This window comes from Ursus maritimus, unplaced genomic scaffold, assembly GCF_017311325.1.
Source record: "Ursus maritimus isolate PB19 unplaced genomic scaffold, ASM1731132v1 scaffold_21, whole genome shotgun sequence".
Lineage (NCBI taxonomy): Eukaryota > Metazoa > Chordata > Mammalia > Carnivora > Ursidae > Ursus > Ursus maritimus.
This window is the reverse complement of record NW_024424564.1, coordinates 39,208,448-39,224,009: the sequence shown is the minus strand read 5'-3', so window position 1 is coordinate 39,224,009 and position 15,562 is coordinate 39,208,448. Positions and strand designations below refer to the sequence as shown.

Sequence of the window (15,562 nt, the reverse complement as noted above, 5' to 3'; positions counted from 1 at the left end):
AAAGCTGGGAGATGCGCTTCTAGTGCTTCTAAATCATTATCATAACTTGTCACCCCTGGCCATCACGGTCACTTTTTATTTAGTGCTCTCACTGGGCCAGCCACTTCTTCTTCTTCTTTTTTTTTTATAATTTTTATTTTGTTATATTAGTCACCATACAGTACATCCCCAGTTTTTGATGCAATGTTCTGTGATTCATTATTTGCATATAATACCCAGTGCACCATGCAATATGTGCCCTCCTTAATACCCATCACCGGCCTAGCCCAATCCCCCACCCCCCCTCCCCTCTGAAGCCCTCAGTTTGTTTCCCAGAGTCCACAGACTCTCATGGTTCATTCCCCCTTCTGTTTACCCCCTCTTCATTCTTCCCTTCCTCCTCCTACCGATCTCCCTGCGATTTCTTATGTTCCATTAATGAATGAAACCATATGATAATTGTCTTTCTCTGCTTGACTTATTTCACTTAGCATAATCTCCTCCAGTCCTGTCCATGTTGCTGCAAATATTGTGTAATCGTTCTTTCTGAAGGCTGAATAATATTCCATTGTATATATGGACCACATCTTCTTAATCCAGTCATCTGTTGAAGGGCATCTCGGCTCCTTCCACAATTTAGCTATTGTGGACAATGCTGCTATGAACATTGGGGTGCATATGGCCCTTCTCTTCACTACGTCTGTATCTTTGGGGTAAACACCCAGTAGTGCAATTGCTGGATCACAGGGTAGCTTAATTTTTAACTTTTTAAGGGACCTCCATACTGTTTTCCAAAGTGGCTGTACCAACTTGCATTCCCACCAACAGTGTAAGAGGGATCCCCTTTCTCCACGTCCTCTCCAACATTTGTTGTTTCCTGCCTTGTCAATTTTTGCCATTCTAACTGGCGTAAGGTGGTATCTCACTGTGGTTTTGATTTGAATTTCCCTGATGGGCCAGCCACTTCTTATACATTATTTCCTTTATTTCTTGTGTACACAGAACATCCTCCGACTAGGCTAGGTCATGTCAATCTGCTTCCCACCGGCCTCCTAGAAAGTCCTCGCCTGCTCTGTGTATCTGTGGGAGTCTCTGAGCAGTGTCCTGTGGGCTCACCCATCTGTTGGCTGGAGTCACCCCCAGAGAGGCTCTTCTGGTTTGTGCGTACTGATGTGGGTACCTCCCAACTGCCCCTGCGAGGCTCACCATGAGAAAAACAAGGCCTCATGCTGAGGTCCCTGTACATTTGTCCCATGGCAGCCAGACCTTGAGGTGTCACGATGGTGCTGGTGTCCAAAGGGGGAATAGGTGTTTTCTAGGAGACCTGAGCCATGCGAGTTTCCACCCCCAAACTCCATCCTTCCTCACGATCTCAGGGAGCCCTTCCTGGAAAGAGCCCCTTCCTTTTCTTCTTAGAATGCTTCACCGTATCAATGCTCCAAAAACCCAGGCTGTGAAGCTCATTTTGCAGCAATTGTGGAGCAGAAGGAGTCAGCATAGCATAACCAGTAAAAATGGGGTCCTGATGCTAAATTGGGGGTGAGCCTTGGCTTTCCCACTTCCTAGCTGAAGATCTTGGCTACATCATTTCACCACTCTGTACCCAGGTCCCTCTTTCGTAAAATAATAAGTGAACCAACCTCAGAGCATTATTACTAGTAAGCATTCAATGACTAATTCATGTAATTACAAGTACTGAGAGCAGGCCTGGCCCGTAGTAAATTCTTAAGAAATATTAGCCATTATGAATTCTCCCTTTATTTGACTCATCGTCTCCTCTGTGGCCTTTTATCTACCATCTTTCCCAAAATAACCCATGCAAATCAACTAGTGGTCTTGAATTCTGTTGGCCTAAGGATTCTTCCATTTCATCAGACACTTTCAAGCAGGTCTGAATTCCCTGGGCCCTACTCCAGTTACGTTCAATAGGTGTTTGCTGAATGAATGCACAGCTGTTCTTGGCAGTTGGTTTTTTTGGCCCTGCTGTTTCTAGAAGCCTCCATATCCATTGTTTTGAGATCCGATACTGAATGTCGGTGTCTAGTGTTTGCCTGCAGTGGAATCAGGATCTGGAGGGCTGAGCACAGGATAGGAGGTATGAGCTACCCACAGGTGACACTGTGGTCATGGTAGGGAAGCAGCCTCTTTTCACTCACTCATTACCTCACTCCCAGGCCAGTATGTTGTTTGGCAAAGAGTCTATCTTCTTTCCTATGGGCAACCACCATGGCTTCTTTTATAAACAATTTCTTGTTAAGAGCAAGGACTTTGGAATCTGACAGAACTGGCATGATCTTGTGAAAGGTGCTTAACTTTCTAAGATTCAGTTTCTCACCTCCAAAATGGGGATAATACCTCAAGGGTATTAAAAATGCTAAGTATGCTTAATGTAAAGTACTTTATATCTGTGCATCTGGCACAATGATAACCAGTGTGGTGTCCATGTCCATATTGGCCAATTGCCAATATTTCCAACCCCTCCACCCACCATGAGAAGCACTTCCTGTTCCCTTTATTGGGTGGCACCTTGTGACCAGTTCTGTCCAATGGTTGTACGTGGCTCCTGGCAATGTTCAAGATGGCGGCTGGTCTCTCAGTCCCAGAGTGAGCAGACCTGAATTTGGAGGTCCAGCCACCCTGTGATGGCATGATAAACCTTTGCTGTTTTAAGCCACTGAGATTTTGGGGTCGTTTGTCCACACAGAATCATCTAACCTGTCATGAGAGAGAAAGACACTATAGAAATGTCAACCAATAAGTCTGTCTGTGAGAATTGTGCTGAACTTCATATGTACAGATGATGCTGCAGTCAGGCCATTCCTTACAACTCCTGCAATTGGAGGAGCACTGGAATTGAGTCAGAAGGTTTGAATCCTGCTTCTTCAATCAGGGCTCTGGCCAGCCCCATGGTCCCTCTGATTTTAAGTAGCTTTGTTTGTCATATGGGGATTGTATTAGCCAGGGTTCTCCAGAGAAACAGGACCAATAGGATTTGATCTCTATCTCTATATATTTCTATGTATCTCTCTATATGTATATCTCTATAAAAAGATTGTGAGGGTTTGGCTTACATGATTATGGAGATTGGGAAGCCCCAGGATCTTACTGTCTATAAGCTGGAGGCCCAGGGAAGCTGTTGGTAGAATTCCAGTCCAAGTCCAAGGCCCGAGAACCAGGGGAGCCCGTGCTGTAAATTCTAGTCTGATTCTAAAGGTCTGAGAACCAGAATCTCTAAGAAGTCAGAGATTCCAGCTCCAGCAGAGAGAAAATTCGCCTTCCTCTGCCTTTTTTCTGTCCTGGCCCTCAGCAGATTGGATGATGTCCATCTGCATTGGTGAGGACGATCTTTACTCAGTCTACCTGTTTCAAATGCGAATCTCTTCCAGAAACACCCTCACAGACACACCCTAAAATAATACGCAACCAGGTGTCTGGGCATCCCTTAGTCCAGTAAGCTGACATGTAAAATTACATGTGAAAATCACAGATTTTCATATCCTTTCATATGTCACAAGGTTATTTTGAAAAAAGATGAAGTCCGTTTTCTATGACAGTGTTTTATGCACTTTAAGCATTGTGATTAATACTCTAAATCTTGGATGCAGGGTAGTGTTTGCCCCAGTTCCCTTTCTCTCTCATTCCCTAATCCCCTTCTGTATTTGCAGCTCACAAAAGTGCCCTTGCCATGCCCAGCAGGTCTTCCCATGGGTTTCTGAAGCACTGCACATGCCACCAGCTGGCATGAAGTCTCTCCAAACGCGTAACCTGGAAATCATGTCAATGGAAATGCAGAATGGTTATTTGAACAATGGGCTCCCCTTCTATTGTGGCTCTTGTGGAGAGCTGGCCTTGGGGGGCCATCCAGCAGAGTGATTGATCTTGTGAGAAAAAGCGTCAAGCAGAAAATTTAAAATACTTCTATTTTACCTTTCAAGGATAGGTATCTCTTAGCTTTTAATGCAACAAAACCCTTTTGTTTTCAAGGAGCTCATTTCTGGGTAGTATGATGTGTTGGAATCACCTCTCTGGTGGTGGAACTATAGTAATCTTGGCTGTGGCCTCCAATTTGTCATTAGTTGGCTCAGCTTCCCCTGGGCCTATTTGAGACCCAGGTGCAGACTAACTTCTCCAAAATGCATGTCGTCACATATTTGAAAGTGCTTATTTAGGTGGCAACCATGATGTATATTTAAAATAGAAAAAAGTAGGTGACACATATTTCTTGGGGGGAGGGGAAGACAACATGAAAAATGAGCGTGCTCCCTAGCTTTTCAAAATCTGGGTCACTGATCGTAACTGTAACTAATTCTTTGGTAAATCCGGACGGATTTATAAGAAGATACATTTTTAACATTTCAGGGTTTTTTTCCAAGCTGCCTGTTTATTGTATCTGATTATGGCCACAGAGCTGTTATCTGCTGTAATGTTTTCATGTGCTACAAAGTCGGATGCATTCTACTGCAATCGATTTTTCAATAGGTGTGCTCACTCCTGTCAGAGAAAGCAGTCCATATACCTTTCAGAACCCAACAAATCACAGGAAAGCATATTTCCACCGAGTCTTGGTCCGATACTTCCAGCGGCAGACGGCTTTCTGGAGGGTGTACGAGGAGCTGCCCTGGCACATGAAAATGAGCGGCTCCTGGGGCGACCTGTGCAGCTTCCTCTCAAGCCCCAGGTAAGGCTCGTCCTTTCTATGCGGGGTTCGAGCAGATTTCCTTCTTCCTTTGCTAAGCACTGTGCTGACACACCCACACCCACGTTTCCCTTAAGCAGGCCACGTTCATTCACTTACTCGGTCAACCACCTGTTCATTCCTAAGGATGGGCCCCTCACTTGGCATCCCCTTCTGTGGCTGACGGATTCCCAGCCTTGCTCCATTTGATCATCTGGTTCTTAGAGTATTCCCTTCCCTTCCCTTCTTGACTCCACAGGGATTCCTCTCAAAGTTAAGAGGATTCCGGAGACCAGGAGGACTTGTGGATGGGCTAGGATAAAGGACTGGCCATATTCTCCTGCTAGACCCTCCGAATTTCCTCCCTTTCCTTTCATTCTTTTCCGTCCTCTCTACTCCTCTGTGTCCCCCCGCCTTCCTTCTTGTCCTCTTATGCACCCTTTGGCAAACATGTATCATTGACTCACTCTGAATCCCAGCTCTCGTAGGGCCTGGGAGTGCGGGCATGAATGAGATGTAGCTCTATCTAGCAGGGGACATGTGGAGCCAGAGAAGAGCTACACATGGGGTCAGTGCTTCACCACAGCAAAGACACAGAGCCGGCAAGCTTGGGAGAGGGAGGGGCTCGCTCTGCCTGGTAGATTTGGGAAGACTGCCTGGAGGAGGCAGCCTCCTGGACAGATGAGTGGCAATGGCTTTGACTGCTTAAGAGGGACAAGCTCACATTTATCTGGTGACCTACCAAAGTCTGATGGAAATAGGCTGGTGGAATGGGGCAAATAGAAGAATAGCTTCCTTCCAGATACGAAATACTAACATGACTTACATTAATACATTGTGTTGCAAGTATCATAGACTTTATATCAAAGATCCAAAACCCAAGCTTCTGGACAAAGCTGCACCTCATCCACTACTGGAACGTGTTATCAGAAGTCGGCTATGATGCGGCTGGGGCCTATTTATTCACGGTGGCCAGGATTAAAGCCGAGAAGTGCCATAAAGTGAGGAAGAGGCATACACTCTCAGGTACAGTGAGTCGCTATGGTTCAGTAGTCCATTTTGCTGGGATGTCACGTGGCCAAGAGTTACTGTTCTCCTGTTTCCCCACATAGTTCTGGTCCTTCCAGCAGACCTCTCTGAGTACTCCTACCCACAAAGTAAGCCAACAATTTCTGAAGCTAGGAAATGGAGAAAAAGCGTTTGCTTTGAGATGGCTCCTCTTTCTCTCTTGCTGTGGCTGGTTTCCGAGGCTCTGTCCTTCGCATTCTTCCTCTGTTTTCTCATGGCCTCAGCCTCACTCCGAGCATCTTCTTCCTTCATCTGCGGTTCCAGCCTTGACCTCCTTTCGGAGCATCTGCATGTGTGCCCCAACTCCCGAAGGCTATGGGCGGTATTGCTGCCTCATCGACAGCTTTCCCGAACGACCAGCTGACAGTTCAAATGAAACAGATGCAAACCCCGAATCATTTCACGTGTTCCCTCCGCACTTGTGCCTCTTTCTGTGCTCTCTCTGTCTGCTCACGGTGCCCCTCGCTCCCCCCCGGGACCCCTCACTCAGTCCTGGAAACACGCAGTTACTGTCAAGCATGGCCCAGTCCGAGTTGGGACAGCTGTCCTTGGACATGCTGCCTAATGGCCTGGATTCGGACAGCACTCTGGTCAAATTTCTTCCCTTTGTTCTCCATAGTAGGCCGCCTTGCCTGTCTCTCTTTCTCCCTATATTTCCTGGCTTCTTAAACTGTAATAATGTTCATTCAGTCTTTCAACAAATAGTAACGGTGCACCTTCCCCGGGCCATGGACTCACTGGGCGCTGCTGACGTATCGGTGAACGAGGCCAACTCCTTCAAAACTAGTTCAAAACTGAATCCTCGCTCCCATGGTTTTACCATCTAGTGATTATAAGAACAGGTTCTGAGCATTTGCCGTGTGCCAGGCTCTAAGTTAAATACGTGATATATATTTTGTTTAATTCTAATAAAATCTCTGTTATACGACTAATACTTTGGTTGAAACTAAGGAAACTGAGTCTCAGAGAGGTGCAGTAAGTTGCCCAGGATGTCCCAGAGAGTTAGGGATGGATTTGGGCCATGTCGTTCCTGCGTCCCTTTTGGTCCTTAACCACATAGCCTTTACCTGTATTTTTTTTTTTAAGATATTTTATTTATTTATTTACTTAGAGAGAGCGAACGAGCACATGCACGAGTAGAGGGAGGGACAGAGGGTGAAGGAGAGAGAATCTCAAGCAGACTTCATGCTGAACATGGGGCCTGATGCCGGGCTCAGTCTCTTGACCCTGAGATTGTGACCTGAGCCAAAATCAAGAGTCAGATGCTTCACTGACTGAGCCCCCGAGGCATGTGTATTCTTACTACCACGTATGAATTATGTAATTTTGGAATTTCTCCAATCCACTAATCCTCCATGTGGAAGGACCCAAGCGATACTCTGAGGATTCTGGTGTGTTGAATAAAGCCAGGATGCATCTGGAATTGCATCGGTGCTTCGGGATGTAGGGCGTGGGAAGGAGGTGGGGGGCGGGAGATGGTGCGGGGGGAGCACTATGTGTCATAGGAAGCTGGCAGCTAACCCACAGAAGACGAGCTCTCTGGGGTGGGGGTGAGAGTCCTTCCTGATGATGCCATGCTGCTTGTCACAACGTGGTTGTTATGGTGATGGAAAGGGCTGGGGGCTGGGGGTTGACAGTGGGAGGAAATCACCTAACATTTCAGTGTGTGAGGATTTTCTGGATGTAAAGGAGCTTAGTTCAGAATGTGTCCCTTTGAATTAGGCTGGAGACATCAGTAGGGCTCTCTGGTGATTCTGCAAACATGCCGTTCGTATGATCATCTGCTGGTTAGTGTCTGCTCACTCTGGGTGCTGGGGGCTCCTTAGCAGGGAGTCCTGGCCCCCATCAGTGCCTTCGACACCTTCCGTCCTCCTCACCCCTCATGTCCCGTCCCAGCCCAATCCTGCAGATTTTACTTCCATCCAGCCCCTCACATCCTGTCTGTCCTGCCCTCCAGGCCCTCATGCCCTCTGTCTTCTCAGTCTTCATAAAGCAAAGCTGTGATCAAGTCACCCTGTACGTTGCTGCTGTCCGCCTTCGTGTCTTATCTCTACCTTGGCTGGCAGAGTCAGCCCATGGCCATTTGAGGGGCTTCCTGAAGTTCCCCCGGGACTGTGTAAGTTCACTTTCTCCCCTTTTGGATTGCTGAATGTAGAAGTCACAAGACCAATGACTTGTCACCAAAGCAATAGAAGATTCATTGGAACGGGTTTAATTATAGCAGGAGGGGCGCCTGGGTAGCGCAATCGTTGAGCGTCTGCCTTCGGCTCAGGGTGTGATCTCGGCGTTGTGGGATCGAGTCCCACATCGGGCTCCTCTGCTGGGATCCTGCTTCTTCCTCTCCCACTCCCCTGCTGTGTTCCCTCTCTCGCTGGCTGTCTCTCTGTCACATAAATAAATAAAATCTTAAAAAAAAAAAGTAATTATAGCAGGAATCCTGTATAATAGTCCCAGGGAGCATTCCAGTGGTCTGGTTGGCTGCCCCCCCCCCCCAACATTGTTTTTCCTGCTGTGGTTGGTAGCCACACACAGCCCTGAGACAATCGGTCCTCCTAGGGTGCTGCTGGAGGCAAGGCCCTTAAACTGGAATGTTCTTTCAAAGGGGTTTTTGAGAAGTCCTGTTTTATCGTCGGCAGTCTGAGGGGTTGCTTGCCAATTCAGCCCCGCCCTCCCCTCTAATAAAGAGGTCTGGGCAGGTGGGCTGGCCGTGATTACGGGCTAAGGCTCTGAATCAATCCAGCCGTGTTTGCTGAGTGCCTGGGTTGCAGTGAGCCTGGTGCTAGATGCCAGGGGTGCCGCAGCCCGCAGGACAGACGGGGTTCCTGCCTTGGTGGAGCTTTCCGGGGAGTGTAAAACAGACACTACCGAGAAGTTCAGCCTGAAGGAGCGGGACACCGTGGTGGCACGGAACTTGGAGCAGGAGGCGTGGCCTCGTCTTCGGAACAGCGGAAGCCGCCTTGAATAAGTGACACCTGATTTGAGACTTGGAAGATGAGAGCTCGTGGGACAAAGGGCCGAGGGGACAGCATGTTTGAGGACCCTGAGTCCAGAGGGAGAGTGACGAACCCGAAGAACTGAGCAAATCCAGTATAGATACAGGGGAGAGTGGGCAGGCTCATCAGCCGGACGGGGGAGTGGAGGAGTGTGTGATGTCTCCTCCTGCTCCGGGAGGCTGTGGTTCCAGCTCAGGACCGAACGCACGCCCCGCCCGGCTTAGGGCACCTGCCGCCGGACTCTGTGGTTTGGCTCCCCCTCGTGGCTGTGACGAGAACCAGCGCCCTAACTTGTTAGATTGGTGGAAAAGATGCAGGGTTCTGAGTCTGGAAATCGCTTCTCCGCAGGTGCTTCCTGCCCACTTGCCCCTGGGTTCTGCCCCTCCTGGTGGGATGCATCTAGGCAAGTTACATCCCCGACTGATGGCCAGTAGGGAGGTCTTTGAGCCTACAGGACAACTTTGACGGTCGGGTCAATTTTTATAGATTATCTGTGACATGATAAGCTTGGTTTGGGTGGTAGTCCTGGGTCACATCAAAGTGGAGAAAATCCATTGCTGGCTGCAGTTGCATTTTAGACAAAGTCAAACACCAGAAGAAACAGACTAAAAACAGATGTGGCAGAAGGATGGGTCCCAGCATGGCTCCATCTTGACAGATGGCTGGCTACCCTCCAGGTGGCAGATGTGGTAGGTTGGGGAGAATCATTTTGCTTTCAAGGGGCAGCCTTTCTAACTAGAGCAAAGGGTAAACGCATTACAGTACAGGATCTTGTCTGAAGGCTGTAGTAAATGGGATGATGTCAGCTTTTCATGACTAACATATGATGTTTTGCCCTTGATACCTTTGAAAGCTTCTAAATATTTTAGATAAATGGAACAAAATGGTTTAATAAAAACAATTTTATTTTTAAAGTTTTAAAAAAAGATTTTATTTATTTGGAGAGAGAGGAAGAGAGAGAGAACAAGCAGGGGGAGCAACAGAGGGAGAGGGAGAAGCAGTCTCCCTGCTGAGCAGGGAGCCCAACTCAGGGCTCGATCCCAGGATCCCAGGATCATGATCTGAGCCAAAGGCAGATGCTTAACTGACTGAGCCACCCAGGTGCCCCTATTAAAAACAATTTTAAAAATAGCTCTACAGAAAAATTAAAAGAACGAAAAATGCAATTTTCAATGGCTACAGAAAATATGACATATCTAAGAATAAATGTAACAAGAAATGTGTAGGCTCTTTATTTCATAAAACAGTTTCAGAATTATAGAAAATAAAATTTTACTATATAGGGAGACATACCATATTCCTGGATGGGACAATTCAAGGTTATAAACCTATCAGTTCTTCCACAATTGACTTATATATATAAAACAATTCTAATTGAAATCTCAGTGGGATTAAAACATTTCTAAATTTTCAAAATGATTTTAAAGTTCTTGGAGAAAATTTGAGAGTAAGAGTTTAAAATAATGAGAGCAATTTGAATATCAACTTATTTGAACATGTTATGAAGCTATAATAATTTAAAAAATACTACTGGGAGCAAAAATAGCTCAGTGGAGCGAAGTAGAAAGCTCAGGTACAGACTCAGGTATAAAGATAAAAAATTAGGGGCACCTGAGGGGCTCAGTTGGTTAAGCGTCTACTTTCGGCCCAGGTCATGATCCCCGGGGTCCTGGGATTGAGTCCCTGCTTGATGGGGAGCCCATTTCTCCCTCTGCCCCTCCCCTGGCTCATGCTCACTCCCCCGCATAAATAAATAAACAAATAAATAAATAAATAAGTGATAGAAGCTTTTCAGATAAGGAGGATCGTGGAATAAATAGTGCTGTGATAACGGATCACTGTTTGGTAAAGTTAAGTTACCTGAACCATTACACCAAAATAAATTCCAGAATGATTAGAGTTAAATGTAAAGAAATGAGATTTTATATTAAAAAACTATAAGAAAATGTCGATGAGTCTAAGCAAGAAAGCAAAAGAATAAATCACAAAGAAAATAACTGATAAATCTGTCTAAACATGTGAGATTACTACATGTAAAAACATAACACGGCTCAGAAAATTAGAAACATAGCTATAAGACTAGTGATAACTGGGAAAAATATTTGTAACATACATGGCTGGCCAAGAATTGATATTTTTAATAAGTAAACTGCTCTTAAATAAAATAATGAGCACATCAATAAAAATAGGCAAGATCATGAGCAGGCCATCCAAAGAACATCTTCAGTTCTTGTCTGACTTCCCTTCTTAGCATCCATGGATATTTTTGATGGTGCCCTTCTCTTCCGAACATTTTGGTCTCTTGACTCTGCCGACACACATTCCCGTTTCATCTTCCATCTATCTGGCTCCTCTCTTTCTGTCTCTCTCTTTTTAAGAAAGATTTTACTTATTTATTTGAGAGAGAGAGAGTGAGCAAAAGAGAGAGAGAGCACAAGCTCGGGGGAGGGGGCAGGGAGGAGAAGCAGAGGGAGAGGGAGAAGCAGGCTCCTGGCACTGGGCTCGATCCCAGGACCCTGAAATCCTGACCTGAGCCAAAGACAGATGCTTAACTGACTGAGTCATGCAGGTGCCCCCCTTTCTGTCTCTTTTGTTAGTTCCCCTTCTTCTACCTGACTTCTAAGTGAGTTTCTTAAGGTTCTTTTCTTCTCATGCCTAATTTCACCCTAAGCACATTACCTCTGTTCGTGGCTTCAGTGATTGTCCATGTGCACACGATTCCCACGTTTATGTCTCTAACCGCATTTATCCTCCAAGCCAAAGATCCATATATCAACTGCCAACTTAACTGTCCACTTGGATGATGTCTCCAAAGCTCCTGAGACCCAGCGCCTCTAAAACTGAACTCACAAGCATACCCCCCAAATCAGGTTCTCTTCCAGGAACCGTCTCTCAATTTACCTCATTGGAGTAACCCTTGACACTTTTCTGTCCTATATCCCCTCCCCAAATACATTTCATCACTGAGTCCTGATGTTTTTTACTTCCTAAATTTTTCCCAAACTTGTCCACTTGTCCACCTCCACCACCACTGCCCTTCTCCAAGCTGTCAGAGCTGCTGCATGCGGTTGCGAAGATCAGTAATACGAATTTAAGCTGCCTCCATATCTTTTTATAGCTTGATATTTCATTTCTCTTTATTGCTGAAGAATATTCCAGTGTATGAATATGCCACAGTGTATCTCCTTGTTTACTGAAGGACATTTTGGTTACTTCCAGCTTTTGATGATTATGAGTAAAGCTGCTGTAAACATTTGCACACAAGTTTTAAAATCAGCTGGGTAAATACCTAGAAGCATGATTGCCGGAATGTGTGGAAAGACCATGTTTATTTAACTTTGTTAAGAAACTGCCAAGCTGCCTTCCAACGGGACCGTACCATTTTGCATTCCCGCCAACAATGCATGAAAGTTTCTGTTGTTCTCTGTCTTCACTGGCATTTGGTATTGCTAGTTTTTTTTTTTTATATTAGCCATTCTAACAGGTTGCAGTGGTATCTTCTTGTGTTAATTTGCAATTCCCTAATGACAAATAATATTGAATATCTTTACATATCGCATTGTTGAATTTTTAGAGTTCTTTGTACATTTTGGATAGAAGTCCTTTATCAGATGTATATTTTACAAATATTTTCTCCCAATCTGTGGCTTGTCTTTCCATTCTCTTAATGGTATCTTTCATAGAGCACAATTAAAAAAATTTTTTTTAAATATTTTATTTATTTATTTGACAGAGAGACAGCCAGCAAGAGAGGGAACACAAGCGGGGGGAGAGGGAACACAAGCAGGGGGAGTGGGAGAGGAAGAAGCAGGCTCCCAGTGGAGCAGGGAGCCCGATGCGGGGCTCAATCCCAGAACCCTGGGATCACGCCCTGAGCCGAAGGCAGACACTTAACGACTGGGCCACCCAGGCGCCCCACAAGTTTTTAATTTTAATAACGTCTAACTTAGTATTTTCTTTCGTGGGTTGTGCTTTTTATGTTGTATTTAATAAATCATCACCAAAACCAAGATCACTTAGGTTTTTCTGTTTCCCTCTAAAACTTTTATAGTATTTCATTTTATATTTAGGGCTACGATCCATTTTGACTGTTTTGTGAAAGGTGTAATGTCTAGATTCATTTTTTTGCATATGAATGTTCAGTTGTTCCGGAACAACTTATCTAATAAGACTTTCTCCATTGAGCTGTCTTTGCTACTTTGACAAAGATCTGTTGGACATCTCCGGAAGATTTTTATTGGGATTGCAGTGACTCTATAGGTCAAGCATCTTAACAATGTTGAGTTTTCCAGTCCACCAACACAGAACCTCTCTCAGTTTACTTAGATGTTCTTTGATATCTTTCATCAGAGTTTTATGGTTTTCTGCACATAGATCAAGTGTGTATTCTGTTAGATTCATACCTAAGCTTCTCATTTCTGGGGTGCTATTATAAATGGTATTGTGTTTTAAATTTCCAATTCCGATTGTTCATTGCCACTGTATAGGAAAGCAATTGGCTTTTGTATATTGACCTTGTATCCTGTAACCTTGTTATAATTGCTTATTAGTTCTAGGAGTTTTTTTGTTGATTCTTTGGGATTTTTTACATAGATAAGCCTATCATTTGTTAACAGAAACAGTTTTATTTCTTCCTTCCCAATATGTATATCTTTTATTCCCTTTTCTTGTCTTATTGCACTAGCTAGGACTCCCAGTGTTAAGTTGAATAGGAGTGGTGAGAGGGAATATCTTAACCTCACCTTGTCACTGGCATCACTCTAGTGAGCCCCACCACCATCACCTCTCACCTGGCCCATCGTCACAGCCTCCTAACTGGTCTTCCTACTTTCATTTTTGTTCCAATAAAGTCCATTGTCTGTTTAATAGCCAGAATGAGCTGTTAAGAATGTAAACCAGATCACATCACTTTCCAGATTAAGATTCCAGAGACTTGCTGTCGCCCTTATACTAAAATCTGAACTCTTCAGCTTAATTTACCATCCTTTGTATAATCTGACCCCTACAAGCCTAAGTAGCATCATCTTACAAGATTCTTCCTCTTGTCCTCTAGATGGAAACCGCTTTGGCTTTCTTTCTGTCCTTCGAGTACATTCTGGCTACCTGATTTTGTCTAGTTTCTTTCTCTCTTTCTTCCTCCCCTCCCCTCCCCTCCCCTCCCCCTCCTCCCCTCCTCCTCCCTCCCTCCTCCCCCTCCCCCTCCTCTCCCCTCTCTCCCTCCCTCCCCTCCCCTCCCTCCTCCCCCTCCCCCTCCTCCTCTCCCCCTCCTCTCTCTCCCCCTCCCCCTCCCCTCCTCCCCTCCCCTCTCTTTCTCTCTTTTCTTCCTCCTCCCTCCCCCCCTCCCCCTCCCCCTCCCTCCTCCCTCCTCCCTCCCCTCCTCTCCCCCTCCTCCCCCTCCCTCCCCCTCTCCCTCCCCCTCCCCTCCCCCTCTCCCTCCCCTCCTCCCTCCTCCTCTCCTCCTCTCCTCTCCTCTCCTCTCCTCTCCTCTCCTCTCCTGGCTATCTCTGTTCCCTGCTGCTCTGTCTCTGACTCTCCCACCTGCTGGAATGTAAGCTCCATGAAAGAAGGACTCTGCCTCTCATGTTCATTGCTATATTCCCAGTGCCTGCAGCAGCACCAGGCATGGTGTGGCTGCTGAATGGCCCCTTCCTCTGTCTCCACCCTGATCTGGAACCAAACACCTCACTCTGTCTGCTCTTCAGTCCCCAACTTTGAGTCCTCTAAGCACCTTGCTTTTTCTTGCCCAGAGCCTTTGCACATGCTCTTCCTCTGCCCATAATTCCCACACTGTCTCTCCCTCATTTTGCCTCCATACCTTCTACTCTTTTTTAAACTGAGCTCAATGTCATTTCTATGGAGAAACCTTCCATAGTTCATATCACCAACTCTTTCATGGTTCTTTTCATAGTTTGAATTTATATTCATTTGTATGATTCTGTGATAATCTATCTTCCCCACCATTCTGACAGCCTAGCTGGCGGGGCCCAGATCTGTTTGGGCTCATCCTTTATCTTCTGCACTCAGGACAGTGCCTGGCCCACAGCAGGTACTAAGCGCCTTGGAAGTGGTTGTTGAAGGAATGAGTTCACTTAAGAATAAATGCTGGATTTCATTGGCTCTAAGAAGTAGGCTCACCCCAAACCTAACATTTCTGAAATGGGGGTGCATCTTGCAGTAGATGGCACATTAGATGTTTTTAATAAATACATTATAATATTCTGTTTCACTAGTAACCAAAGAAATGGAAATTAAAACAAGATACTATTTTTCAGATACCAGATGGGCAATGACTTTTTTTTGTAGTGAATTTTAAAAACAGTAATGGGGGCATCTAGCTGGTTCATTTGGTAGAGCATGTGACTCTTGCTTTCAGGGTTGGAAGTTTGAGCCCCACGTTGGGTGTAGAAATTACTTAAAAATAAAAAAAATCTAAAAAAATAAAATAACATAAAAATAAAAAACAATAATAATGTTGGTAAAGGTGTGAAGAAATAGGTACTTTTACCTGCTACAGTAAGAGTTTATATTGGGACAATCTTTCTGGGGAGCAATTTGGCAATATATATTCAAAGTCTTAGAAATATTAATATCCTATGGCTTGCTCAATTTAACAGTTGCTCTAAGAAAATAATCAGGGATGTTTAAAAAGATTTCTGCCAAAGATTCTCACTAAATAACATTTAATTTGTAAAATAAAATACAGTCCAATGGTAAGTACATGTGTTCTCAATTTTTAAAGATATGGAAAAATATTTGTAATACAATATATTTTTCTATAGGCTATAAGCTCCACGAGGGCAGGAACCATGAATATTGTGTTCAGTATATATTCGATATCTAGCACAGT

General features: G+C 45.1%; 1 protein-coding gene across 3 annotated transcripts in view; it reads left to right on the top strand.

The window, feature by feature from the left end:
- LOC103676488 (calmodulin-1-like) overlaps positions 1–15,562 on the top strand; it is a 49,064-nt gene that overhangs the window by 31,930 nt on the left and 1,572 nt on the right. Inside the window, exons 5-6 of one of the 3 annotated variants that reach the window (XM_040637384.1) lie at positions 4,459–4,657; positions 5,502–5,680. In XM_040637384.1, coding sequence (XP_040493318.1) covers positions 4,459–4,657; positions 5,502–5,680 — 378 coding nt within the window. The other 2 variants (XM_040637383.1, XM_040637386.1) reach the window with 2 other exon arrangements.